This window comes from Ictalurus furcatus, chromosome 14 (genome assembly GCF_023375685.1).
Source record: "Ictalurus furcatus strain D&B chromosome 14, Billie_1.0, whole genome shotgun sequence".
Lineage (NCBI taxonomy): Eukaryota > Metazoa > Chordata > Actinopteri > Siluriformes > Ictaluridae > Ictalurus > Ictalurus furcatus.
This window is the reverse complement of record NC_071268.1, coordinates 21,742,654-21,770,598: the sequence shown is the minus strand read 5'-3', so window position 1 is coordinate 21,770,598 and position 27,945 is coordinate 21,742,654. Positions and strand designations below refer to the sequence as shown.

At 38.5% G+C, this 27,945-nt stretch overlaps 1 protein-coding gene across 3 annotated transcripts in view; it reads left to right on the top strand.

Moving 5' to 3' along the window:
- Positions 1 to 27,945, top strand: part of cntn1a (contactin 1a) — a 68,480-nt gene that overhangs the window by 21,906 nt on the left and 18,629 nt on the right. For all 3 annotated transcript variants that reach the window (XM_053641305.1, XM_053641304.1, XM_053641302.1), the window contains exons 2-12: positions 8,400 to 8,513; positions 9,755 to 9,784; positions 18,584 to 18,710; positions 19,412 to 19,593; positions 19,989 to 20,084; positions 20,198 to 20,404; positions 23,668 to 23,767; positions 23,958 to 24,139; positions 25,772 to 25,896; positions 26,457 to 26,574; positions 27,216 to 27,366. In XM_053641305.1, coding sequence (XP_053497280.1) covers positions 8,459 to 8,513; positions 9,755 to 9,784; positions 18,584 to 18,710; positions 19,412 to 19,593; positions 19,989 to 20,084; positions 20,198 to 20,404; positions 23,668 to 23,767; positions 23,958 to 24,139; positions 25,772 to 25,896; positions 26,457 to 26,574; positions 27,216 to 27,366 — 1,373 coding nt within the window. In that variant the 5' untranslated portion in view covers positions 8,400 to 8,458. The remainder of the gene's footprint in view (positions 1 to 8,399; positions 8,514 to 9,754; positions 9,785 to 18,583; positions 18,711 to 19,411; positions 19,594 to 19,988; positions 20,085 to 20,197; positions 20,405 to 23,667; positions 23,768 to 23,957; positions 24,140 to 25,771; positions 25,897 to 26,456; positions 26,575 to 27,215; positions 27,367 to 27,945) is intronic.

The following is a 27,945-nucleotide window of genomic DNA, read 5'->3' as shown; positions in this document are numbered from 1 at the left end:
TAGTCATTAGTTATTTAGGTGTGTACTTGAAGGCATGCTTTTTTTTGTAAACTCTCATTTTAATTCTAAAGTTGTATAATTTCTTGACTTTGGTGAAACACAGATTTTCTCTAGGGCTTCTAATCCGATTAAACAGTCCTGTCTTTGCCTCAGACTTTGCAGTTAATTAAATGTTGAAGGGCTGTTTTGTTTGCTCTATATAAACAGAAGAGCCTTATGAGGCAGCCTAGGGTTAAACTCTTCCACTTCTCCTCTCATGCAGACTCAAAATCAAAATACTAATAGCTTTGCTTACCAGACAGAGCTTCATCATTCTTAATGGAAAGCAGCATTTAGGTAAATAAAATCATGTTATTTTGTCCTTGGTGAGGATTCTTAGGGTGTCTGGTCGGTGGAATAATTAATGTTCTTAAAAGCCCAAACCCAATAAGCGGAGAATATTATTGCAATTATGTTCAATTTATTTCATTTAACGAGAAGACTTACCATTTTAAAGTAAATTATATTGACTAATGTTGAGCGATGGAGCCTTAAATGTTTAATTAAGCCATTCGTCCATAAAAGGTTTGCTTTTCTGTTCATGTATGTCATTTCAAGAGAACATCCAGTCCCAGCGTCATTTACAGGAAATGCTCGAGTGAAGTAGCCTCAATAACAATGCATGGCAGTGAATGTTTCGCTGTATCCCATATTACCAGCTTAACAAACAAGGCAAATTATTCTAGCTGAAGAATTTGGCTTAATCAGAGGACTCTACACTAGTTTATTTCACTCCCAGCATTTTGGAGATTTAATAGGCCTTTTCTGACAAGAGGTTCAACCTGCAATCTGTTGCTTGTAATCTCAACACCACTCCATGTTCACTGTACACTTAATATGTCTGTATGAACACGTCAAGGCATATAAAACTGTTGTTTTTTTTATTTAATGATTATATTAAGATGCGTGTCGTATATATGCTAGCAAACGTTATCCTCAGGAGCCAAAAGTAAGCAGTTTCATTAAATTAAAACGCATTTCCCTGCGCACCTGAATTGCTTCAGTAAGAGAGATTGTAATGAGCAGGGAGACAATGCAGTGTTATATTATAGTCAGTGAACAGAACATGATTACACCCACTCAAATCCAATAATCCTAATCAATGTCTGGCACTATTTATTTTCACCTGGCATCCTCATTTTATCTCAGGGCATTGGCCTCTCTCTCTCTCTCTCTCTCTCTCTCTCTCTCTCTCTCTCTCTGTCTCTCTGTCTCTCTGAGTAACTCAGTTATGTCCTCTGAAAATGAAAGAGAAACACAAATTTTGCAGATGTAGATGTACTGAATCAAAAAAATTTGATGACATTTAAGACCAATAAAAGCATGAAATGAAATGAGATGTTAAGCAGCAGTAACAAAGTTCAGTGAGATGCAACTGTAAAGTGAAGTTCAAGACATGAAAGCAATAGGAGCGCCAACACCATAACTCTCCATAACAGGCATATCAGCATAACAACATACCCAATTTGCACGGTTTCTTTAATATATAGTTTCCAAAAAAAAACAACAAAAAAAAGAAATTATGTAGAAAGTTTGAGATTGAGAATGTCAAATAGTCTAGAGAGCTACAGAGGTTTATATTAATTTACAATAATGCTCTCAAGTGATTTGGAGGCGATTTACATTGTAAATGGATTGTCCATGATTTTGGACGCTGTTTGGGAAAACAATTTTAAGTAAAAACTACCTATTAACCCTTCATGCAATTACGTTTCGTTTAAAATTTCAGACAAGCAGTTGAAGTAAAGCCTCCTGGTGAAGCACTATATAGTTTCTAATTAAGTTTTGATTTGTTTGACTTATTGCATATGCATTTCATAGTCTTAGCGTCATCATTACTAGTCTAAAATAATAGAAAATAGAAGAAAAAAACCCCCAGAGAAAACCCTTCTTGGACAGGCATCCAAACATTTGTCTGGTTTATAATATTACTTAATCTCAAGCAGATTTTATGATGTGGTTTCTGACACTGTAATTGAACCGTGCTAGAGTTCTCTTTGTGTGCTAGAGTTGTCTGTGTGAATGTGTTCTTGCCTTGTGTCCAGTGTTCCTGGTATAGGCTCACACCAGGACAAAAGGGGTTAATGTTAATAAGCAAGCAGTATTTCTTAGACAGGAGTTATTTGAGACAAGTATACGGTGGCAAATGGTAGTTCGCATGATGCAAAACTGATATCCATAAGTTCTACTTGCTTATTAGCAACAGTAGCCTCCTAGCTTATGGACAAAAATAAAGAAGAAAACTTTGGAGAGCAAAAATATGGCTTGGCTGATTTACTGCATTTGGGGACTGGAGCATTACAATTGTGCCAGAGCGATGATGTGTACGCTTCATCAGACTGATTGCTAAAGCTACGCTAACACTTTCGGTGCAGTCCCTCATGGCCTGGCTCACTACCGATGTGATTACTAGATTGAACGGAATAATGTTGTGAAAGAGAAAAAATTGGACGTGAGCTATAGGTCAGGAGATTAGAAATTACCTCTCTACCAAGACAGTTGCTGCTTATAAAGATGATTAGCATTAGTGTAAGTGTCTTTCTCTCCAAGGACTTCATCTCTTCTCTTCTTAGCTTGGGTTGTATTTCCATCCTGCACTGCTCGTTTGTGCGAGATACAATGGAGATAGAGGATTTAGGACAGCTGGCAGCTTACTCATTTCTAGGAGGTGTAAGAGCTCTGAGCTTCCCCTGTTCCCTGTATCTGTATGTTGTTGTTGTTGTTTTTTTTTTTGCATAATACAAATTCTATGAGAATAATTCGTGCTACTGATGGACTGGACATCGGTTTTATCCTTGTGGTAAAATGTACAAGGATGTATAATTTTATATATTGTACCACAAACGGGCAGCACAGTGGCAGCATGTAGCTCTGCCTCTACACAGATTCAGGGTCCCTGGTTTGTTTTTGAGCTCTGTGTGAAGTTTCACATGTTCTCCATGAGTCCTCAGTTTTCCTCCCACCTCCCAAAAACATGCAGGTAGGTGGATTGGCTACACTAGTGTGTCAGTCTGTGTGTGCATGGTGTCCTGCGATGCACTGGCATCTTATCCAGGGTGAATTCTCCTGTTTTCCTGGGACAGGCTCTGAATCTACCGTGACCCTGACCAGGATAAAGCGTTTACTGAAAATGAATGAATTTACAACAATATAATGTACGATATGTGATGATATACAAATCATAATTTTGTCAGATACAGGTTAGTTAAACAGCTAGAATGTTCTTTGTAGATTTGGCTGAGGTAAATGTTATTAAAATAGATCTTCCATGTTGGTAGCAAGGGGGTTGGGCATCTAACATATAAAAACAAAGTGGAAGGGCTTTTGCTATTAATTTTACCAAGAGAGTCTCTCTCTCTCTCTCTCTCTCTCTCTCTCTCTCTCTCACACACACACACACACACATACACGATTATCTTTACAGTTCAGTAAACAGCTTTAGTATCAGACTATTCCACATTCTGCTAGGAAATATAAGGAAGGGGAATAAATCTGCACACTGTCACAGTTTTGTTAGTTTGCATTTTATTTTCTGTTTAAAGAGATGAAAGTTATGGCTCTGAGATTTATCTCAGCTTTTACTCAAAATTTGTGACTGTAAAAAACATATAATGATAAACTAATCCGATATAACCTCAATTTTAGACGAATAACAATTTTCTTGCCATTTTTTTAGTTTGCCAGATATAAAGGATAATTACAGTGCTACTTTTGCAAAGTCTTGCTCCAGCATTGTGCCTGTGATGATGCCTTTGTTATTTGCCTGTTTTGATTAATGCTTGCATTTGATCTATCTATCTATCTATCTATCTATCTATCTATCTTATCTATCTATTTTATTGTCAGTATGCATTATATGTGAGCCATAACCTCTTAAATGGTTTAGATAAATGCCAAATGTATGTTGATGTTGAGATCATGGCATCCATCACCCTGTTGCTATTGTCTTGTCTAGAGGCCCATGCAGAATGAATAATGAACATCACTATGACATGCAGCACTGTCAGTCCTCATTGAAAATAGTGTTTAGCTCTCCTGTCTAGATGGACACTTCATGAATGCGTGGCTTTATTTATGGCCGTACTGATAGTGACGTGGTCTGCTGGCCCATGCTGTCATTTAAAGTGTCTCTTATTTATGGACAGTGATGGCAGTCATTGTCGTGGCAGATTTATGGCTTTCTCCAGGACCTTGGCTGCAAGCTTTGGAATTGAATATTGAGGTCCTGAGCACCTCAGCTTTTCACCCACTCAATAATTAGCTCCCAGCATTTTTTTTTAGCAATGCTTCAGTTACTCCCACCTGCATATCTTGCAGTTAAAACAGCATTGTTGGTTGAACTGAAATTGGTTTATTCTGTAGTCGTAGCACAAGAAGAGTCGAGTCAGTGCTAAAATTAACGTACTAATGCACTGAGGTCATGAAAATAAACCTATATATATATATTTATATTATGGCCAGAGTTTGTTTCAATTCTGTAAAGTGTGTCAAAATGTCAACAAGCCCTCAAATCATAAAATAGCACTTCTATATCGTAATCTCACAATACGGCAAAAAGCTCAAGGTTTCAGAGTGATTGCTGTTACTTGGTTGGTTTGGCCTTACATTTCTGTTTGTGAAGGCTTGTTGAGTGCAGCAGTATTGAGTTAGCATTTTTGTATTGCAGGTGTTGTGTTCCCTCTGTGCTGTCTTCACTCTAATAGAGTCGGATATAAGAGGGCCAGGCACTCTTCTGTAATGGAATCATTTAGTGGCTCTGTTGGGATGCTAGCCTTCCTCAACTCTATGGAAATCGATTTATTTAGACGAAGAAACAGCACAGCAGTACATCCACCACATCCTCCTCAACAGAATGGAGGCTCCTCTAAATAGATAATCTGGAAAATCATGTGTGTGTCTGTATTGACTATCGCTGCTTTGTTTTGCTACTGATCAATGCTTGATTAATAATTTGTATGGATTTACATTACTATACTGTACAATAATACTAAGTATTATTTTGGGGTGTTGAGTATTATTGAAATTGAATACTCCATTTCCAATAAAAAACAAACTTTTACTCCTTATATATTTCTTTAGAACTTCAAAGGTCTTTTCGTTTCCCTGCTCCAGCCAGTGACAGTACATGCTATAAAGTCATGCAGTTACAGGTCAAGGTTCACATTAAACATCAGAATGGGGAGAAAATGTGATCTCAGTGACTTTGACTGTGGGGTGGTAAGTGGAGGTTCTCTGGGTGGACCCCCCAGGTGTTATTAAAGCAAGGAGTAAATTTTATATAAAAGTAGTGTCAGATTGAGCGACTAATTTTATTAACTTATTGTTACTTCATTATGTTTATCTGTAAAATGATGCTGATTGGACATAATGTGAGAGTGAAGCAATCCATTTGCTCTGATGTAATATTAAATGATATTGAAACGGACAGTGGTGGCTCAGGGGTTAAAGGCTCTGGGTTAATGATCAGAGGGTCAAGAGTTCAAGCTCCAGCACTGCCAAGCTACCACTGTTGGGCCCTTAACCCTAAATTGCTCAGTTGTATAAAAATGAGATAAATGTAAGCAGCTCCGGATAAGGGTGTCTGCCAAATGCCATTAAATATAAAAATGTAAAATGATCTGTTGGGGACGATTGGCCATAAGCTTGCCGGTGATAGGATTACTGAGTCTGCTCATAAAATGTGATAAAGGCCATTTTTTGCCTCTGTGGCTCAGAGATAGGCCCAATGGTCCATAACTACTCAATGTGACAAGGCTACACACTGGTACTTAAATCTGATAGCTGCTTTTTTTCCTAGGAATACTGCTGTTTAAGCAAAATACACCTGTCAATCTTTAGTAAAGGAAAGCCATGAATACAGATGATGCTCTGGGATAATCAGAGAGATTTGAATCTTAATGCACTTTTATCATGTGTCCATATGCAAGTGTAAGGCAGGAATGTGTGTATGTCATTGTCACAGTTTCATGACTGCATGCTGGTGTATTGTTTGCTTTATTAAAACCGTTGAATAGATGACCATAGCTCCCTGTGGATCGTAGTGTCAGTGGGCTGAAAGATGTAAATTTGTATAGACTAATTCATTGTCACCGAAAGAGGCCTAGCAAATACAACTGCTCCTTTTGAGGGGTGTTGCTAGGAAACCATTAGTGTGCAGATGAAATCCCCACTGTGTGTCTTGGTCCAGCTGCAAAGCTAAGCCATTACGTGTGTGTGTATGTGTAATGCCATGACACATGGATTTCTCAGTCCAACAGCTGTACACAAATGCTTCTAATCTTGTTAAATGGGTCTCATGACTATCCAGCTTCCAAAAGAAATGTCCATTTAAGTGTACTTCATAGCACAGAGGAATATACCATGATTATAGTACTTCCGTTGATGTTAAGTTCTTTGATGATAATACTAGTGACCTTATTCTTTCAGTCACTTCCCACTTGCCTGTAACCATAGGTGAGGATAGGAACATAGATTGACTGGTAAACTGAGAGCTTTGTCTGATTCACCACCACAGACCAGTACAATGACTGTAACACTGCTGGGGACTGTAACTTCGCTCATGTACAAGATCGCAAAATACTTTTCCACTAGGGAGTAAGGTCTTTTCCCTCAACTGAAAGGAGCATCCCAACCTTTTCTGGGAGAGAACTATGAAATTGGACTTGGAAGTGATGTTTTTCATCCCAGCTGCTTCTGACTCAGCAGCAAAATATTCGAGTGTTGGATGTCTACTAATGTGCCAAGAGATCATCTGCAAATAACAGGCATGTTACCTCTACACCCCCCATACTGGACACTTCTCAAAACTTGGCTGCATCTTAATAGCTCATCCATGAAAATCATGAACAGGAGTGGAGACAAGACACAGAGTCACTTCCGGTTTTGACTCAACACTAAGAATGTGGATGCAGCTCTTAGTGTAGAACCTTCCACATCAAATGTATATTCTGTATATCTGCCAAGCATGTGTAGACTGGATAAGTGTTTTTCCATGTCCCCTCACAAGGCTGTGATAGAGTCCACTGTTCCACTGCCTGGGTGGAACCTGCATAGTTACTCCTGAATCCTAGGTTCGACTACAGGACGTGGTCTCCTCTCCATAACCCTGGCACAGACTTTCACTGCGATGCTGAGGTGATTCCATTATAATTGGAATACACCCTCTGGTCCTCTTTTTGAAAAAAAAAAAAAAAAAAATAGGGACCACCATTCCGGCTTGTCAGTACAAAGGCCCTGCCCAAGATCTCCAAGCCATACTGAAGAGTCATGCTAGCCACACCACCCCAACCTTGTCCAGTGCATTTGACATCTCTGTTCAAATTTATCCCCCTCTGTAGCCACCATGAAGATTTTTAAGCACGATAGTAATCTCAGCCACAGAGATAGACTCCAAAACACCAGAGATTTACGGCACTGGCTTTGCAAAGGGCAGACATATCCATTGGGTTAAGGAGTTTCTCAAAGTGCTCCCTGAATTGCTCAGCAATATTGTGCAGGGTCTCACCTCCCTCCCTCTACTGAGGCATTGAATGGTTTGCCAGAAGATCTCTGAGGCCACTTGAAAGTTATTTTTCAATGGCCTGTCTAAACTCTACCCATGTCTAAGCTTTTGCTTCTGCAGCTGCTTTTGTCACAACCCTTCTGGCTATCCTATGCCTCTCAATCAGGAGAACCCTCCTTGGCCCAAGGTTCTCTGGTACCAAGTGCACTTACAGTCTGAGCAACCTTGTGTTCAATCACAGAGTTTGTTACCAAAAATGTATCCTCCTTAGTATTACGCAGTTAATGGTTATATACATTTATACATTATATTCACACAGTAAAATGGCTAACCATTAAAACAATGTCTGTGGCTTCGGTTGTTTTCTGACTCACTTGCTTTACTATTTTAAAATACATGTTTCGCCCCCATGCCTACTGAGCGTGTCAGTCTTGGTGTTTGATTCAGGAGCATTTGTTTCCCCATACATTCCCCATAGCATGTGTTGCCAAAAAATCTGAGACTATTGCCTCAGCAGGCCACTCACCTACATGTCAAAATGTCAGTTTTGATTTCTAAAAATTTCTTGTTTTGCTGGAGGTGGTCTGTGCAAATCTTGTGTATGTAGGAAAGTCTTGTTTCCTGCTTATGTATTAAATTGCCTGCTGGTTGTAACTAGAGCAAATGAATATAAAAACATTTTGTCATAAGAATAAGATTCATTTCATTGCAAAGTTCTATTCATTACAAGTATTGTGCTCTTAATGCTTCGAGCAAGAAACTCTTGCATGGCGCATTAGTTCAGAATTTAACATTAGTCTCCAGTATATCTCTAGTTTGCTTCTTGCTCACATTAATATGTTTGTCTCTTTGCTTTTAGGAACTCTGCTAATGTCACAACAGTAAGCCCTTGTCTTGGAGCGCCTTCACCCCAGAACCATGTGTCATCTCACGCCTCTCCTGCTCGCTCTGTCCCTCGCACTCTCCTCCAGTCGTGAGTATTCCTCACAGTGTTGTTCGTTCTTCTTTTCCCCTCCCCTCTAGCTCCCATTCCTTGCTCCTTTCCTAATTGTCCCTCTATATTCGTGACAGCAGTGGGCTCCTAGACTACTAACTCTGGTTAATTGCATTGAGATTAGAATGTGGCTGTCTCCTCACATTACTCCATCAAGGGACGATCCAACTGATTAGGAGCAGCAATTTCATATCCGGCCAGAAGAAGGCTGGGCTCACTGGGCCAAAGCCAGAGCATCAGAGAGAATGCCAAGCAGAGGGCATCTCCCGGGTTCATGAGATACAGCTGCAACGTATTACCTACTGTCAGCTGCTCTCAGAGTCTAAAATAACAAGGACGGCATCGCTGTCTTTGTATGACTTTGATATCCTGAGTTGTTTTTATCAAAGATAATGTCTAACATCAAAGTGAGCAAAGGGAATTGGTTAATTTTTCTTTTTTGGGGCATTTTAGTCACCTGCCAATTCCCTTCCACCAGCCAGCTCTTCTACTGTCATACGGTAGCTAGGGTTACGGGGTAAGGATAACACATGCTCCCTCAGTGGCACGTGAAGCCAGCCATCCGCATCTTTTGAAAATGATTCTCATGCTGGGCAGCGCATCACAGGGCAGCACTCTGAGGAAAGCGCTATCTGCCCTCTTCTGCATGCATGAGTTCACAGTTGGCTAGCTAACACATGAGAGAGATTATGCCACACCTAGGCTACTTATGCCAAAAACTAGCATAAAGCTTGGAAATACAAAAAACTCACGTCAGCTGTTAACAGGACTGATGTGCTTCGATCAAACGAGGCCAACACTGTTCCCAGCCATCAACCTTTTATGTTCTACTAAGTGATTTGTTCCTGATCTGCAAATCCTAAACAGATATTAGAGAGAGGAAGGGACAGAGAGAGACACACCCACACAGAAAGCCAAAAATGCATCCAGGGACATACTGTAACACCCGTAAGCCTCAACTGATCAGCTTAATTGTAAGTCACTTTGGATAAACCTATCAGCTAAATAAATACATTTAAGAGTAGCTATTGTTATGCCAAAAAGCAGGTCATATAGCTTATTAGTGAACCTGTTTCCAGATTGAAAACAGTAAAAATAAGTGGTTATCATAGTCTTACAATTCTCATTGAGTACATCAAATGTTTACAGTGTGATTTTGAGCCTCAAATTCCAAAAGCTTTATATTATATGAAATTAGCACTTTTTTTTCCCTCTTCCAGCTGCATATGGTGACGCTGCTGGCATCTTTGGTGAGTATGATTAATATTGTGTTTCAGTGGCTGTTTACTGTGTCTGATATCCCCTGTCTGAGTTGTTTGTCACTGATTGCCACCAACCATCCTGTGTTTACATGAGCAGAGTATGAGTTGATGCAGTCCCAATGCACAAGGCAAAGACAATCAAACAGCATGAACAATGAATATGAGACTACGAGTGTCTGAAACGTATTACTTCTGCATACCTTGAACCTTCAATTTGTTGATTTGGGGATGTGGATATAAAAGGAATTTAAGGTTTTAACGATCCAAGGCCAATCTAGCAGGAGGCAGAGGCAAGAATGATGCTTGTTATTTGTCCAGGTTTCATTAGTTCAGAAAAGATTGTAATATGGAGGCAAACGATTTAAGGGCTGCAATAATGGAATATTCAGCAGAATAAAGGCCTGAATATTTGAATATTCTATAAGGATAAGAAAAGCTCAAAACTACTGATTTAATAAAACCAGCAGGGGAATTAGACAGTAGATAATAATGTGTTAGATGATTGTCAAAGTACATACTAAATTCCAGCTAGGGTTTTAATTCACATGATTTTCACATGTTCTGTCTCAGTGAATACTTTGCATGTTATTGGTATCTCTGTGGTATGAATGATAAAAGATCTACGACAGAACATGGGGATAAGTGAAAAATGAGGCTCATATTTGTACCAAAACCAGCAATCTGCGTAAACAACGCTGTAGGCTGGGTTTCCTACAGCTCCAGAAACTGAGCACACTGTTAGTTACTGGCATTCAATTTCAGCCTCGCAGCAATACTAGTTAACAAACTGGAGCAGTACAGGATGTTTATTCAAATTGTACCTGGCATTAATTGTTACTGTCACATTAAATTAGTCTGAAGTCTGAAATGTGACATTTTTTTCAGCATTGTATTATTTAAGATGCATTGAATATTTGTTGCAGCCCTACTTCCCATTTTCCTTGGATTTGGATTGTCCGCCAATCATACCAACACACATGCAAACGCACACCCCTCTATTTTTCCATCTAAGCCTTGACAGGGTCGCATGTTCTTTGACAGCCAGACATTTCGCTTTTGATCCCTTTTGTGCTATATATACACTCTTCAAGCCTGAGGAACAAGTGTGATAGCTGCCTTCTTACGGTCTTGGTATTACTTGCATTTTTTTCATGTTTGCTCTATGTCAAGTAACAGGAATGATTCTGTGAGATATTTGTCACACAACTGCACCTTAATTATTTTGTGTAAAAGTGTCATAGTGTATTATGAATGGGAGATTAGGTGAAGAAAGACTTATAGATCTAGATCTAGGGTCAGCATGATAAAGTTTGGAAGAGTTTGTCTGAGAGTTGTTTTCATATTATGGCTTTAGCAAATCTAAGCGAATTACAGTTGCATTAATACAGGAAGGTTTCATTTTGAATGTGCAAAATGATAGTATGTAAATAGATATTTTTGTAAATATATATTTTTTTCTTTATTAATATGGTTCATTAGCTGCTTTAAGTATTAATAACTACATTTACATGCAGTGTAAGATTTAAATGGTCCAATCAGAGTAAAGGGAAATAAAAAAAACATCTGTGTATAAGAGGGCGGGCCCAAAAAATCCCGGTCTTCAAATGTGGCGAATGTGGCAACTTCTTTTCATTCCAGAACTTAAAAATGAGACTGAAGAGTCTTGCCACCATGGAAGAAATCCAGAAAAAATACTCAGGAGGTTCTAGACATGATGACAAAAGGTGACTACAGGAAATGGGAGAAACGCTGGGACAAGTGAAGGGGATTAATGGAATTTTTGGGGTCCCCCCCTCGTATATACCTATCTGCAACAGAACAAACTGTACAGTCTGTATAATTTCTATCTAATTAAAAGAAGTGTATAATTTGTTTAATAGCCAGTTACGCAGGAGTTTTGTACACCGTTTTGTACATTTTTTTTCCATATTACAGTGATTTGTATTATACTATATTATATTGTGATATACTGTATATTGTGCTCTTCTTGTTACAATCATGCCTTTTGTCATTGTGATTTAGTCATGTGTGGCTTGGCTCTGAGAGAGCCTGCCATAAATAAGTCTTAACCTAATGGTTCCAGAAAAGGAGTTCACATTGGATTGGCTCACAGGATTTAAACCAGATTGTGGGACATTTATTAGATCTTGCTGGCTTTCACTAGCTCTGCAAAAACAATAGGTTTGTTTATATATCCATTTACTGGATTCTCATTGCCTAATCCCAAGTGGTTACTGGTGTTCCTGGCAATTACAACTTGATAAGTGAATACTTTTTCACGGCTGACAGCCAAGGACTGTCAGTCACTGGATGATTGTTGAAGGCTGTACTATGCTCATATTCACACAGGCCCATTATTTGCCTGTTATTTAATAGAGAACTGAATTACTTAGTGAATTGCCTCATTCAACATGGACTATTCATATGCAGAACCATGTTTTATTGCTGCAATCACCACGAGTTCAAACTGAGTCTGAAATTTCTCAAAAATAAAATGCTAATAATAATGATAAGACTTTAACTGTAAAGCATGTTAAAGGGTCTTGTTTGCATATCCTAATCAGTTCGTACAGGATATTTCACTGAGATTTTTTATTTTTTTTATGATTGTTGCATCAAAAAATGCTTGATTTTGGTGCCACTTTTTTATGCTTTTATTACGGAAAACTACATGAATTGGCATAACCGCAATTGCACAAAATTGTTTTGCGGTCTTTCGCAGTGATTGTTTGTTGGTAAATGAGACCTTTTAGCTGTACTCATGTTCGACGCACGTGAATTTGGCAGAATGTGCTGACGTCACATGACAAGCCTTGGCTCAAATCTGCAGTAATTTTGAACAATTGCAAGCTCCTCCGAATATTGTGGTTTTTCCTTGATTTTGCATTAATTTCTGCAATCAAAATCCTGGACGGACTGCCTGATGTGCTGCCCATATTAGCAGCAAATATGTTTTACACACAGAGGAATCATTTTGCTATATACACTGTAATGATGTAACACATAATGTAGTTCACCGTTGGCACATACAGTCATGTGAAAAAATAAGTATACCCCATGGAAATTGTTGGCTTTAAATTTTTTTATTTTTTAAATTTTTTTACATATTTGGACAAGCAAACATTTGATGGACTTTGAAACAGTGTCTATTAATAAAGTTGATACACTTGAACAAAAGCACAAGGAAAAATAACTTTTTCAATCATTTATTCAACAGAAATACCAATAGATGTGATATTCTTCTGTGGAAAAAGTAAGTACACCCTTAGCCTCAGAAGCTAGTATTGCCCCCTTTAGCAGAAATAACTTCTTGTAGGTGTTTTGCATAATTGTCCACCAGTCTCTGACATCGGCTTGCTGGAATTTTTGACCACTCTTCCATGCAATATTCTTTCAGTTGCAAGATGTTTGAGGGTTTTCTTGCATGTACTGCCTGTTTCAAATCCCCCCACAACATTTCAATAGGATTCAAATACAAGCTTTGACTAGGCCACTCCATAACCCTCCATTTCTTCTTTTTGAGACATTCCTTGGTGGATTTGCTAGTGTGCTTAGGATGATTATCCTGTTGAAAGGTCCACTTTTGGTTCAACTTCACCTTTCGCACAGATGGCCTCATATTATCTTCAAGCACTCTTTGATAAGATGCAGAATTCTTAATTGAATCAATGAATGCAAACTGTCCAGTCCCTGAGACAGCAAAGCAACCCCAAACCATAACATTTCCACCACCGTGCTTCACAGATGGTATGAGGTGCTTCTCCTGAAAAGCTGTCTTTAGTCAGCACTAAACATATCTGCTGTTACTGTGACCAAACAGCTCTATCTTTGATTTGTCTGTCCAGAGCACATTATTCCAAAAGGCCTGGTCTTTGCCTATACGGTATATTCATTGGCAAACTGGAGTCTTGCTCTAATGTATTTTTAGACAGCAAAGGCTTTTTTTCTGGCATGCCTCCCATGCAGGTCATATTAGTGCAATCTTTGAGAAATTTTGGGGTTCTTGGAGACTTCTTTTTGCATCAGACGGTTTGCTCTTGGGTTGAATTTACTGGGAATGCCAGTCCTGGAAAAATTGGCAGTCGTTTTAAATCTGAGCCATTTATAGATGATTTACCTTACGGTGGAATGATGTTTTTCAAATTTGGAGAACTTTTTAAATCCCTTGCCAGATTCATAAGCATCCAATGTTTGCTTGTCCAAATATGTTAAAAAAAAAAAAAAAAAAAAAAAAAAAAAATTCCATGGGGTGTACTTATTTTTTCACATGACATTTTACATTTTTCACATTAACGATCTTTCAATAAACGGTAATGCTGTCATGTATCTGCTTTATCAAATGGAAAACACAATACAGGCTGGTTGATCTAAGCATATACTGGCAGATCAGAGCTTATAAAATCTTTTCCTTTACTGAGCCATCCAGTGGTGGAATATACAGTACCTTGTGTGACGTGTGAATATACAGTAGTAGTAGTAGTAGTAGTAGTAGTAGTAGCAGCAGCAGTAGTAGTAAAAGAAGAAGAAGAAGCTTTGATGTTATGAGTAACATACTGGACTAAGAAGATGAGTTGGTATGGTGACTTAGAAGAGGAGTGAGGATTCAGGGGAGTGAGGTTTCATTCTAAAAGGTCAAAACACAATCTGAATCAGTAAACACAGCCAAAGGTTACTCCAAAAGAGTAATCTAAAATAAACAACGACTAAGAAAACAGCCATAAATCCATCCATGTTTTTGGGAGGTGGGAAGAAGCCGAGGAACCTGGAAGAAACGCAGACGGACATGGGGAGAACAGAGACACAGAGACTCCAAACATATAGTAATCCAAGCTTAGGCTCAAAACTGGGTCCCAGGATTTGTGAGGCAGCAAAGCTACCCACTGAACCACTGTTCAGACTGGTTAAGCCAACACGAGCTGCTTACATCCTGTAAAACCAAGAAATAACCAGTGAATGGCTTATTAGGTCAGGTGATTGTGACCTCTGATGGTGAGGAAATATTTATGATGCCCCACTCCTACTTCTTTACACTTTGCCAGACATTAATAAAGTAGATGTTCTGAAGGCAAAAATGGTCTCTGTGACTGTCACAGGCTCTATAATCAATTACTATAAAAATAACAATTGGTCTGAATGTGATAACCAATACATAGGACAACTAGGGCTGTGTGATATATCAATATCATATCAATATCTTGATAATTGATTACACGATACACTTTTCTGAGATATCATTGGTATGGTGATGTATTGTTTAAAATGTTTTTAATAATTACAAATGAAATGGTACTGAATGCCATTAATTAAAAAAAGAATAATCTTTATAACAGAAAAGTATCGTCAAAGTCAGTTAAAATTTCTTTTTGTTTATTTTACTACTGTTTTGCTGACGGTTTGTTGGCTAAATTTATATCGTGATACACATCATGTATTGTAGAGATGCCCTCAAGTATGGTGATCTGATATTTTGGTCATGTCACCCAGCTCTGAGCACAACTACAGAATTTTGTGTGTACACAAGACTCAGTGGGCAAAAAGTAGCAATATTGCTATTACAAGATTAAAACCAGGAAAGCCTAGAAAATATATTATATATATATATATATATATATATATATATATATATATATATATATATATATATATATATATATATATATATACACACACACACACACACACACATCTTTTCTAATTATCGCATTTAAAAATATATTGTGTACACAGTGGTGCTCGAAAGTTTGTGAACCCTTTAGAATCTTCTATATATCTGCATAAATATGACCTAAAACATCATTAGATTTTCACACAAGTCTACTAAAAGATGATAAAGCAAACCCAATTAAACAAATGAGACAAAAATACTATACTTGGTCACTTATTTATTGAGGAAAAGGATCCAATATTACATATCGGTGAGTGGCAAAAGTATGTGAACCTCTAGGATTAGCAGTTTAATTTGAAGGTGAGATTAGAGTCAGGTGCTGTCAATCAAGCATCACTGTACATCATCATTCTGAAAGTGAAAAGTGAGCATATCAATGATTAAAGTAATCACCTTTAGCTGTTTGTTTTTAGATAATCAGATCTTACTTCAGTCAGAATCACACACTGCAGATGTACGGTAAGTGCCTTTATATGAAAATCCCACCAAATTCAACGCTCTATAAATAACCCAAATATATAGTATGTTTCATTATGCAGACCAAAACCCATGAAACCTTAAGTTGAAGTCGACTTAAGGAATATGATATTGTTGATTTACATTTCAACAGCACTCTTAATGCCTGCGCTTTTTGTGTGTTATGTTTTTGTGTGTTGAGTTGGCTGCGTGCCTCTCGATTGAGTCAGTCAAAAACAGATGACACACTTTTAGATAACAGAGAGGGGCCTTTGCTTGGCTCTCTGATGGAATCACTCGGTGTAGCAATGCAGCAGTGAAGGTCAGATCTGCATTTAATACTTACTGAAATGGGTTGTTTTGGTTTCTTTTTTTTTAATAAATATTTTAAATACAAGCCGAGAACATTGCATACAGTATATCAATCCAAATCACAGAAATATAAAAATAAGAGAGAGAGGGAGGAGAGCAGAAATTGCCTGCTATTCATACTCTCTGCTCTCCGTGCCCTGTTGAACACAACTCCCTGCCATCTGTCTCTTTTTTTTCTCTCTCAAATCATTATTATTTCTCTCTATGAAACAAGATCTCCTCACTGCACTTCATTTCAGTTCTGCTGCTTCCTCAGCTGACGCACCATTTTGAAGACTTGCTCTCAGTAGAAGGATTAGACTGATTTTTTGCTATTGTGCCACCTGTCAGTGCTGAATGCCCATTTGAGGATAATTTCTCCTCATCTTAACATTATTTCATTATATATAAATGATAAATGATTTCACATAGAACAGAGATTTAGAGTTGAAACCTTTTTGTGATGCACAGACGTACTATATGTCTGCTCTTTTTTTTTGGTGTGTAAAACACTAAAGGTTAATGACAGTGAAAGCATTCTGAGTGTGCACACACACCTTAAGACAGATCCACACACTGTCTGGATATAAGGATTTGCAGGAGCTCCTTTTGGCTCATTAGTTATTCATCTTATTTGTGTCTGACTGGGTGTAGACTAGCGTTTGATGTTTGCCTCCCTAATGACTTGCTGAGGCTAATTAGCCTGGCATGGTGCTAGTACAATCAGCAGGTTGATTGAAGTGAGTGTTTCAAACAGTAGTTTTTTGAAACGACGCTAACTGTCTAGATAACTAATGAACTTTGTAGTACAGTAGCGAACATGAATGATGGCACGAGACATTGAAAGCTTTGCTCTGTGTTACAGAAGACAAAACTATTTTTTAACATTCCAATTCTAATAACTGAATATTCTTAAGCGGTAAACGTTCATTGCTCTTTGAAAGGATGTACTTGCAATATTATGCTATTGTATTATCATTATATCAGTGGCATGAAATGGTCTTAAAATGACAATAATATTGTTTATTGCAAGTATTTCTGGGACAACACATCCTCCAACAAAAGTAGTTATCGTGACAGGCCTACGTATCAGTGTGTTTTGGATAAATTTTATACTAATTAACAAGCTGTGTCATGTGTGCTACCTCTAGCAGTTCAGTGCTCTTCATTGAACGGCCCAAAGCATGTAAATGTATATATCAGTTTAGGTTAGCAATTAGACACCGAGACAAGACAGGCTGTAACGGTTTCAAATATTTCCCATCATTAATAAATGCATATTGAAGATGTGCCATTGTTCACTGTGAATTCAGTGTTATTATATGTAACCCAATACACAATCTAACCTAAAATCAGCTATTACAGTATCTCAGCAGGTAAAATCATTTTAAATAAAAGAAAAAGTAAAATCTCTCATTATGACCAATGACTATGTTTAAAGATTATTTTATCAAGTATTTATTCCTATTTATTAAAAGAAGCAAAAATAGCTTCCAGGGCAGTACAATTTAATGTTAATCTAATAAGTTACTGTTAAAATATATGGATGTGCTGTAGGGGGACAGAGTGGCTTAGTTGGGGGTTTGAATCCTGCCTCTGCCCTGTATGTGTGGAGCTTGCATGTTTCCCCCATGGAAACTTCAGGGGTTTCTTCTGTTTCCTCCACCAGTCCAAAGACATGCAGCGTGGGTTGACTGGTATTACCAAGTTGTCCGTAATGCGTGTGTGATTGTGCCCTGCAATGTGTTGTGTCCTTGTGCCCCAAGTTCCCTGGGATAATCGGCATGGAAACTGGATGGATGGATATACTGTAAATGCAAGAATATTGTAATCATGACTAATCTTAGAATGGCAAATATTACATTAAATGTTGTTCTTTGATTACAGTTGGGTTTTTTTTGCAGTGTATAATTACAGTTTGCATTTCTGGCTTGTATTCAATTCAAAACGTTTCTAAATTCTTGTTTAGAGGGAAAAAAAGTGAATATTTGCTTCAGTCCTAAGGTATGAATAATATAGACATTCACTGAATACTAATGTAAAACTTTTTGGGATTACTAGAAAAGAAGTTTGTGGTGTGAGATGATCAGAATTTGATTGTTTTTAGTTTGTTACCTGACTACATGTTTGTCTACTTATGTAAATGCTAGTTCTGTGTGCAACTGTGGTGCTATGAATACCGGATAAGCCTTGTTTTAGAGGAAGTCTTAATGTCTCCAACAGGTTTGAGACAAGGTTTTAAAGTTTTCCCACTTTTTACACAAATTGATCATTATTTGATTGTGTGTCTGCGTGCGTATGCGTGTTTCCCTCAGACGATTCCTCAGGCTATGGACCTGTGTTTGAGGAGCAGCCCTTTGACACCATCTACCCCGAGGAGTCTCAAGAGGACAAGATAATCATGAGTTGCCGAGCACGAGCCAGCCCACCTGCCACATACAAGTAACATATGCTTCTAACCATTCATGCTGAGCTTCACTCTTATTCGTAGCAGAGCATGCATCACTTAGTGCTCATTTAAATTTCTGCTCAGTTGCAGTAGGATTCACAAAGTACTACTACAGTTTTCACATGGCACATCATTACCTAGGTGTGAGATCATTAATCATGCCTGTGTGATCTTCATCCATTTCACTCAGCTGGTCTCATGGCTCTTCACCTCCTAGCCTTTGACCCACCAATGTAGACTATCTTCTTACACACTTAATTTCCATCAGGGTCTTGACCCTTACTGCACCTCATATTAAACCACTGCTGTACCCCTGTCCCTCTCAGCACCCATCCTCCCTAATTCAATTTTCCCCTTCATCTCCTCTCAGTTACATTCATTCCATCTTGACCTGCCCTAAAATTCAGAGGCCATTTGCTGAAGGAGATTGAGCATCTTTAGCTCATTTCCTGTTGAGCTGGCATCACTTCAAGAGCACCCACAGGGTTGGCAGCCAAAACAGATGGATAGATATAAATAAATATTTGTACAAAAAGCCTCTGCATAGCACATCTATGGATAGACTAATACAAATCTAGTAGAAATTGCCAGTGTATTATGTTTGATTTCAATATAATGTCTTATTTATTTATCAGCTCCATGTGGAATGACAGCATGCATGCCCTTTTTACCATCTTCTTCTTCCTGTTTGCAGGTGGAGGCTGAATGGCTTGGACATTGAGAACCTGGAGGAGGGTAACACAGACTACAGCCTGATGGGGGGAAATCTGGTCATCAGCAGACCTGATAAGACCAGTCATGCTGGGAATTACTCCTGCCTGGCCACAAACGAGTTCGGCACCGTCATCAGTCGAGAGGCGTCTCTCCAGTTTGGATGTGAGTGATAGTGATGGCGCCAAGACACGCCATTATGTAATGCTGCTTTTGTTCTGATAAATCCACCTTGGACTTTTTGTCCTTTATTCAGCTTTACATAAACACTTCGGTAGCATTTCCAAAAACCCAAGCTTATGCCTTTTAGACCTAGACGACCTCAGCTGAGGAGAGCTGGGAATTCATTTTTGGTGTCAACGTTTTTTTAATGCTTCTGTGGGTTGTGCTGACTCAAAGGTTCCAGTGATGATGCATATTATGTGAAATTGCTTTTTTAGTCCTTTTGTTTATTGAAAGCGAGATTTTTTTAAATAAAGGTCACCGTGCCAGGTTGAGAAGAGCCGTAATGACAGCGTTTGTGAAGCGGCCTAAACGAATTTCATTCTGCTTACCCCTAGATTTAGATATGTTTTCCACAGAGGAAAGAGAAGCCGTGCGTGTGAAAGAAGGTCAGGGAGTGGTGCTGTTATGTGCTCCTCCTCCGCATTCCCCAGGTTAATTCAATACCTTATTTATAATCTCTTCCTAATATTCTACTCACAGATATACATAATTCATAATGTTAATGATTCCTGGCATCTTTAACAGTGTTTTCTTGTCCGTTTAGATGATCTTACCTTCCGCTGGATGCTGAATGAATTTCCCATCTTCATCCCGCTGGATAAGAGACGCTTCGTCTCTCAGACCACAGGAAATCTGTATATCGCTAAAGTAGAGGCTTCTGACAGCGGGAACTACTCCTGCTTCGTCTCCAGCTTATCTATCGCTAAGAGTGTCTTCAGCAAGTTTATCCCTTTAGTCCCACAGACTGAGCGTATGCCTTTATTACATTTTTACTTTGAATTTCAAATGTTACAGTGTCTCGCATAAGTATTCACCCTCCTTGAACTTTTTGACTTTAAGCAGTGGTAAAATCTGGAACTCATAATATTATGTGATGACCAAACATCAAAAACAGTTCCTAATACATGTCAATGTATATGGCAAATAAAATGATTCTGATAACACTACTACTACTACTACTACTACTACTAATAATAATAATAAAGTAACTAAATACACAATGAAATTTATTCTCAATAGCTGACAATTTTCTACACAGTGAGTTAAAGGCTCACAACGTTCAGAATCACAGTTCATAATTGTGTTTGATTGGCCAAGTACAATAAAATACTCTTTTTGTGCTTACTGGACATTACACATTGCTATAACTATAGCATCTGCACTATTTAATTAATCACAGTTTTGTTTAAAAATGCAATTGCTAAAACATTTTGCAAATCCTTAAGCTCAGCTATCATTATGGAGGCGGAGTCTATGACATTGTGGTCATATCAGAGTGCACACATTGACTCTAACACAGATTGCGTAAATGATGGGCTGCAAATTCCTATTTACCGTGAGCATTGTGTTTATAGAAAAGAACTGGCCTGTGATTAGACAGTACGACGTGTGTTCAGAAGAACACTGACTTTGTTTTGACACGTGTGACGTTTTGTATGTTAGTTTCTCTTGCATATGCTTTCCTTGTGAATGACACTTTAAGAATGAGGTTAGTGTTTGAGAGAATGTAGATAATTTAGACATTATACCTTAGAGAGTCCATTATAATATGCATTTGAGAGAGCTGATAAAGCAAGGCCTGAGAGTTGTATTTGCATTCCTTTCTGTGCTGCTTCTGGGTTAGTTAAATTATTGGTATTTGTGAGCGACCTATTTGTGTGATAGAATGTGGGCTTGCTTAAAGGTGTACACAGACATTGGGGGTGATCAGATGAATGCTGGGCTTACTAATAAGCCTAATAATATTAATTATTCTTAAGAGGTAATTCAGCTGCTCGATTGATTGCATAAATATTCACCATTATTGCTGTGAAACCCTTTAATTAGTTCTAGGGCAACCAGCTGCCATCAGAAGTCACATAATAGAATGTAATTCTCCTGTGTGCACTTTAGTGTCACATGATCTCAGTATGAATACACCTGTTCCGAAGGTAATAACATTTGTTAGAGAACATACCTAAGCATAAAGCATCATGAAACCCAAGCAGCTATCAAAACAAGTCCGGAACAAAGTTCTGGAAAACATGAAACGGAAAAGGAGGTTTGCATTCCATCAGGAAAACAACCCTAAACATACTGCCAAAGCTAGACTGGAGTGGGTCAAAACCAAGAACCTGAATTTATCAGTCGAAGCTCAGACATCAGTCTGACTGAGAATCTGTGTCAAGACTAGGAAATTGCAGTTCACCTAAAGTCTCCATCCAATCTGAGTTTAAGTAATTTTGCCAAGATGAGTGTGCAAAAATATCAGGAAAGAAAGCTGAGAGCGACATACTGTATAGTAGAAAACATGCAGCTGTAATTACAGCCAAAGGCAGTTCAACAAATTCGACCCAGGGGGGTGAATACTTATTTCTGCTTTGTGTCACAATAAAAATATTTTGCACCTCTAAATGTTTTGTATATCAAATGCTAAAAAATCCCAATTAGGTCAATTTCAGTGCCAGGTTGAAACAAAAGTTTCACGTCTTAGAGTCCCTGTGAAGTGCCTTGAAACGTGTAGCATTATTCGACGTGTTGATGTTAATTTCCACTGAAACAGGAAGTCATGGTCGTTCATGTCATGTGTCTCCTCCCCCATTTAAAATAGCCAATAGCGTTTTACTTACGTTACATGCAGGAAACCTACAACTTTTGGGGGTGGGACTCTTCAGATTCTAGAGAGCATTTGATTGGACAGAAAATCTGAAGTGCAGAATGATGTCATCAAAACTGTTGATCCGTATGGGTGGTAGAGAGAGATTGTACATTTTGAATACCTATATCTTCTAAATGCCAATTTTGTCACTGTTTTGGAGCACACTAGCTTAAAGAGAACCTTATGGTTAAGATATTCATATTAAAAGCCACAAAACTTTTGATTTCATGGGGACTTTAAGCAAGGCAGTGATACATAGTCAGGAAATAGGTATCACTGTATGTAAATCCTGGGCTTACATAGTCAGTGATCTAACTCATTGAGATAAATATTCAAATGTTTCTTATTGTCAAGAATGTCAACAGCAAAAAGAATAAACAAAAACAAAAAACCCAACAAATATGACAACAGAAATTCATATTCATCATCACTATGACCAGTTCTGTCTGTCTAAAACTTTCATTTCAGAAGCACCCGCTTTTAAAACGACGTGGCATATGATTTAGTTGCATTATTTAAAAGAGTGTGACAGTGTGGCTATGGCCTATTTAAATCACTAAGCTGTCATTGCAGTGCTACTTTGTCAAGGCAGCACAGACTGGATGGAAATGGTGATTGATTATGCTTACAACAGCTTAAGCAGTCAAGAGTCTTTTGTGTGTCTGTTTGTATAAAGCTGGAAGGAGAAGAATCAAGGCAAGACATTTGGAGGCAGTTGTTTCTGTTCCCTGGAGGTCTTTTTTTTTTGTGGGTCCATCAATTATTCCCTATTTGTGTTCTGACACAGGGCTTGCATGAGTAAGCAGAAACATTTAGCCTAAAAACAGTCTGCGAGGTTTTTGTTGGCCTAGCCTGTCGCCATTTCAGATTAGTTTAGCACCATACACTCAGAAGGAAAAAAAGCAACCATCATATATACCTTCCTGTTTCATTATATATACTATTATTGTGCTTGTGCAAATTATAGTGTTTATTATAGTCTAGAAGTTGGATGTTGGACAGATAAAATTGCTATAGGACCCAGTTCAGAGCAGTTAATCATTAATTTCTTTACACACAGTCTCCTATTCCTTTGTGCATTACCTCACCTGTGACTCCATTACAGTAGAACGACATAAGCCTTAGGCTCCATCTTGTCCCACATTTACAGCCATTTTTGAACACGCGTATTCATGCGTGTTTGCACAGCATGCCTCAGCTGCCATCTCACAGGCAAATATTTTGAGTTGAAATGCCCTGAACCAAAATTGCTATTTAGACTGATACAAAACCACAGAGTGTGCCATGCATTTCAGTATAATGAGTAAAATGCATTTGGTGCCAGAAGCTGATGCAGGAAATGGCCTCTAAAAATACTGTTTACTGTCTTCCAACAGGTTCTATTCGGAAATACGCAGCCGATATAAAAGTGCAGTTTCCAGACACGTATGCTCTTGTCGGCCAGAACATCACCCTGGAGTGTTTCGCATTAGGAAAGTGAGTGCGTTTACTTTATGATGATACGAGAGTTTAGGAGCATGACATGTAGGAAAGTCAAGTTATTCACGTTTAAGTGGAGTTGATACTGCTTTTTCCTTTCTAACATCAATCTTGCATGAGATGTTTTTTTTTTTTTTTTTTTTGTATTTCTCTTGTTGAAAGCAATGTGTGTAACTGTTTGGCCCAGTCCCATTCCTCAGATCAAATGGAGGAAGGTGGACGGAGCGCTGCCTGTCCATCATGAGATCAGCATGGCAGGTGGACTTCTGCGCCTCTTTAACGTGCAGTATGAGGATGAGGGAGTATACGAGTGTGAGGCACTCAACTCTAAAGGCAAAGACTGGCACAAAGCAAACCTCTATGTGGAAGGTAGGACTGTTGTGAAGGGAAGGCTCTCTGGACTCGCATTAGAGATTGAAGCATTTCAGCACATAATTATTTGTGAAAATTATAGACTTAGGTCTAAAGTGGGAGGGTTGCATCAGGAAGGGCATCCGGCATAAAACCTGTGCCAAATCAAATATATGCGGACCAATGATCCGCTGAAGCGGACCCTGCCATAGCACGGGAATAACGCTAGGAAGAAAAAGATAGACTTGGCTCGTATTTAAAGTAGAGATGGGTTTATGGTAATTCTACCCATATGAAAAAAGAGCAGTAACTGCGTATGCATCTAAGTAAACAGGTGCTGGGTAACAGTATAAAAAATGAAAATAAAAAACTCGAATAAGAAAAATCATAAGAAAAATAATCTCATTTATGATGAAACACTGAGTTTTAGTGTCACAGATAACTATGGATCTTCTTTAGGTCTTACACCAAGGTGTTCAATCACCTATACATATAACCTATAGAATGTTAATCACTCAAACCATCAAGCATAATGAGATGCTTGAAAATACTCCAATAGCTTTAATAGACATCTACTTCTATTCTATCAAGAGCTAAATAATCAAATTCTTCATTTAAACCACTGCTAAAAGTGTTTATTTTTCTTTAGAAAAAAATTCTCTCAATATCGCCCCCTGTACTATTTGAGGGTAATTACTCAATATAAAGAGCTCAAATACGCTACATTATCGTGTGCTTCTGTAAAACATACTGCTACTGCATTCCTGTGATCATGATTTGTTATTGCACTTCTGTGTTCAGCAACTCTTGTTCTCAAATCTTCATCTAAAGTAAAAAAAACTTAACCTGGAAGTTACACTTCCCTTCAGGGGCATTCTCTAAAAGGTGTAGGGACTAAATTCAGGTGGACGTCTGCTTACTTCTATGGGAGGCTTTTTAAACACAGGAGGTGAAGACACATCAGTGCTAAGGATATATATTTGAGCCATTTATATGAGCCATTTAAATATCTCCCTGCCCCAGTTAAATATCAGCCTGTCTCTTTTAAAAACCTAGTATTTTAAAACAAATATTGCATACAGTTGGGTCCAAAAGTCTGAGACCACTAGTGAAAATGCTTCTGTTCGGCACTCTTTTTCACAAAAGGTTTTCATTGCAAATGATATTATCAGCAATAGCTTGAGAGAAAAGAAATATCTTAGAACTATTTACATGAATTTCAGAATGGATTATGTACGCCCCCTTTTTGCTTTAAAGACAGACGTTTAACAGGTTCTAACCTACCTGCCATTTTGTAGATTCTCTGACCCAGTCTGCTAGCCATCACAATTTGTCCCAGCCACTGAGATCCTTAAGCTTGCCCATTTTTCCTTCTTCCAACACATCAACTTTAAGAACTGACTGTTCACTTGCTGCCTAATATATCCCACCCCTTGACTGGTGCCATTGTAATGATAATAATCAATGTTATTCACATCACCTCTCAGTTTTTAATGTTATGGCTGATTGGTGTATGTTTTACTACAATCTAATAGTCTAAACCTCAGAAGTGTCACACCGCTTAATGTCATAAATGCCATATTTGGTATTTATTCCAATCGCCCTGGCTATATCTGCTGATATATTGCTGATCCACTTTTTCTCCTTCAGCTGCTCCGGAATGGGTGGAGCAAATCAGCAGCAGTGAGAGGAACATCGGCAGTGACTATACCATGTCCTGCGTAGCCAGTGGAAAACCCAAACCTCATGTGTATTTCTTGAAAGACGGCCAAATGGTATGGCCCTTAAACCTCTCTTCATACTCAGATCATTAGTGTAAAGGCTTTGAGTGGCTTTTCCTTGGTTGTCCATCAAGTCCAACACCTAGACCTAATACACTCCAACTTTCCACAACATTCATTCGCTGAGTGTGTTTGGAAGCTGTAGAACTTGCTAACCATGACGAATGTGCACAGACATATCATAATCTCTCTGTTAATTGATGTCTGCCAGGGAAATGTTTATTAGTGCAGTTCAGGTTTTAAGCATACCCAGCTCTGTAAATTAGGGCACAGAGTCAATGAGGCAAACTCTAGGCCCTATCTCAATGCTAAATGGGTGCTGACACTGTTGCACAAATAGCCATGGCAACAGTCAGTTCTGCTCCAGAAGCCTGAGAGTGTATGCAGGGGGCATAAGACAGCAGGAGCTACCCTCCGAACACACTCTGCATGCAAATCCGCTTCACTATCAATAAAACTTTCAGTGACGACTTACAAATAATGCCCTCTTTCACAAGGGTTCACTTAAGTAAATAATTATTAAGTAAATAATTATTGTGCATTTACTTCAACAGCATGACATGCATGAGTTGCGCTTCACAGACCTGACATCTGATGACTCAGGGATGTATCAGTGCATTGCTGAGAACCGCCATGGAGTGATCCACGCCAACGCTGAATTGCGAGTCTTTGGTAAGATAACATAAATAGTCACCCCCAAGTGGTGTGAAACCCCTAAATCACTTATGGTGCAAACAGGTGCCATTTGACATTTAATGGAGTCACATGATCTCAATATAAGTACAGCTGTTCCTGGAAGTACCCAGAGTTTGTTAGAGAGCATACCTAAGCAAACAGCACCATGAAGACCAAGGAGCTATCAAAACAAATCCAGGAAAAAAGTTCTGGAAAAGTATCAGTCAGGGTTTGATTATTTTAAAAAAATCCCCAAAATTGAACATCCATCAGAGCACCATTAAATCCATTATTAAAAATGAAAAGATTATGGCACAACTTCGACTCTGCCAATAGAAAGGCATCCACCAAAAGTCAGTGAGCAGGTAAAGAGGGATTTAGTCAGAGAAGCAACCAAGGTTGTAACACTACAAAATGTGGGAAAATTCAAAAGGGGTGAATACTTATGCAAGTCACAGTACTTCCTTCCTTATTAATGTGATGTAAGTTGTTCATCTTTGCTGATAGCTTGCACATGTTCAGTAAAAGAGGATTAGGATCTAGCATATAGTTAGATATAATAAGTTTGTCCTTGAAGAAGCTTGTCTCCATGTGTACTGTAAGCTCTGAGACCCAGTGTTGATGTTTTGTGTTGTCAGAGGGCGCTCCTTCATTTGAGTTCAACCCGGTTAAGCAGAGGCTGCTTGCAGCAAAGAATGGCCGTGTTGTGATTGAGTGCAAACCAAAAGCAGCACCCAGACCCACGTTTTCCTGGAGCAAAGGCACAGAGCTGCTGTCCAATTCCAGCAGGTAGGAGATAAGCCCCTTCACATAGGATTAGTGAAACCGAGCTATTCGTCTCCTTAGAAGATTCGATCAGACAATTATGGAGATTGTGGAAAAGTTCAGTTGAACACCGTCTTGTGAGAGGATCATTTTCAAAACCGAAGCTGGTGGTATATTTCAAACAATGAAAGAACTAAACGAAAAAGAAAACTTCCAGTAATTATGCTGAAAAGAACTCTTTAGGGAGCACAGAATGGCTTTGAGATTGCTCAGCTGAACAGACTTCACAACATCGCAGTGTTACTTGGGCGGATTACTTTTGAACTGCTGCTGCAGGAAGCTATTGTTAGTTCTGCCTTGTTAAAATGTACTGCATGACATCTCTTTTAAACATTGACATTTTTTAAAACAGCATATGATGTTTGGAAGGCGCATATTTGAAATATTAGCATTGTTTGGGGCTTCTTTTTAAAGCAGGCGTAGCAACCCTGTCAAAATGAACAAATAAACAAGAAAACAGCAATGTCAGTTAGGGGTTTAATGATACACTCCAGTCACGATTTGATTCGATCCATAGTACTGGCTTCATGATGCGGTTCTCAG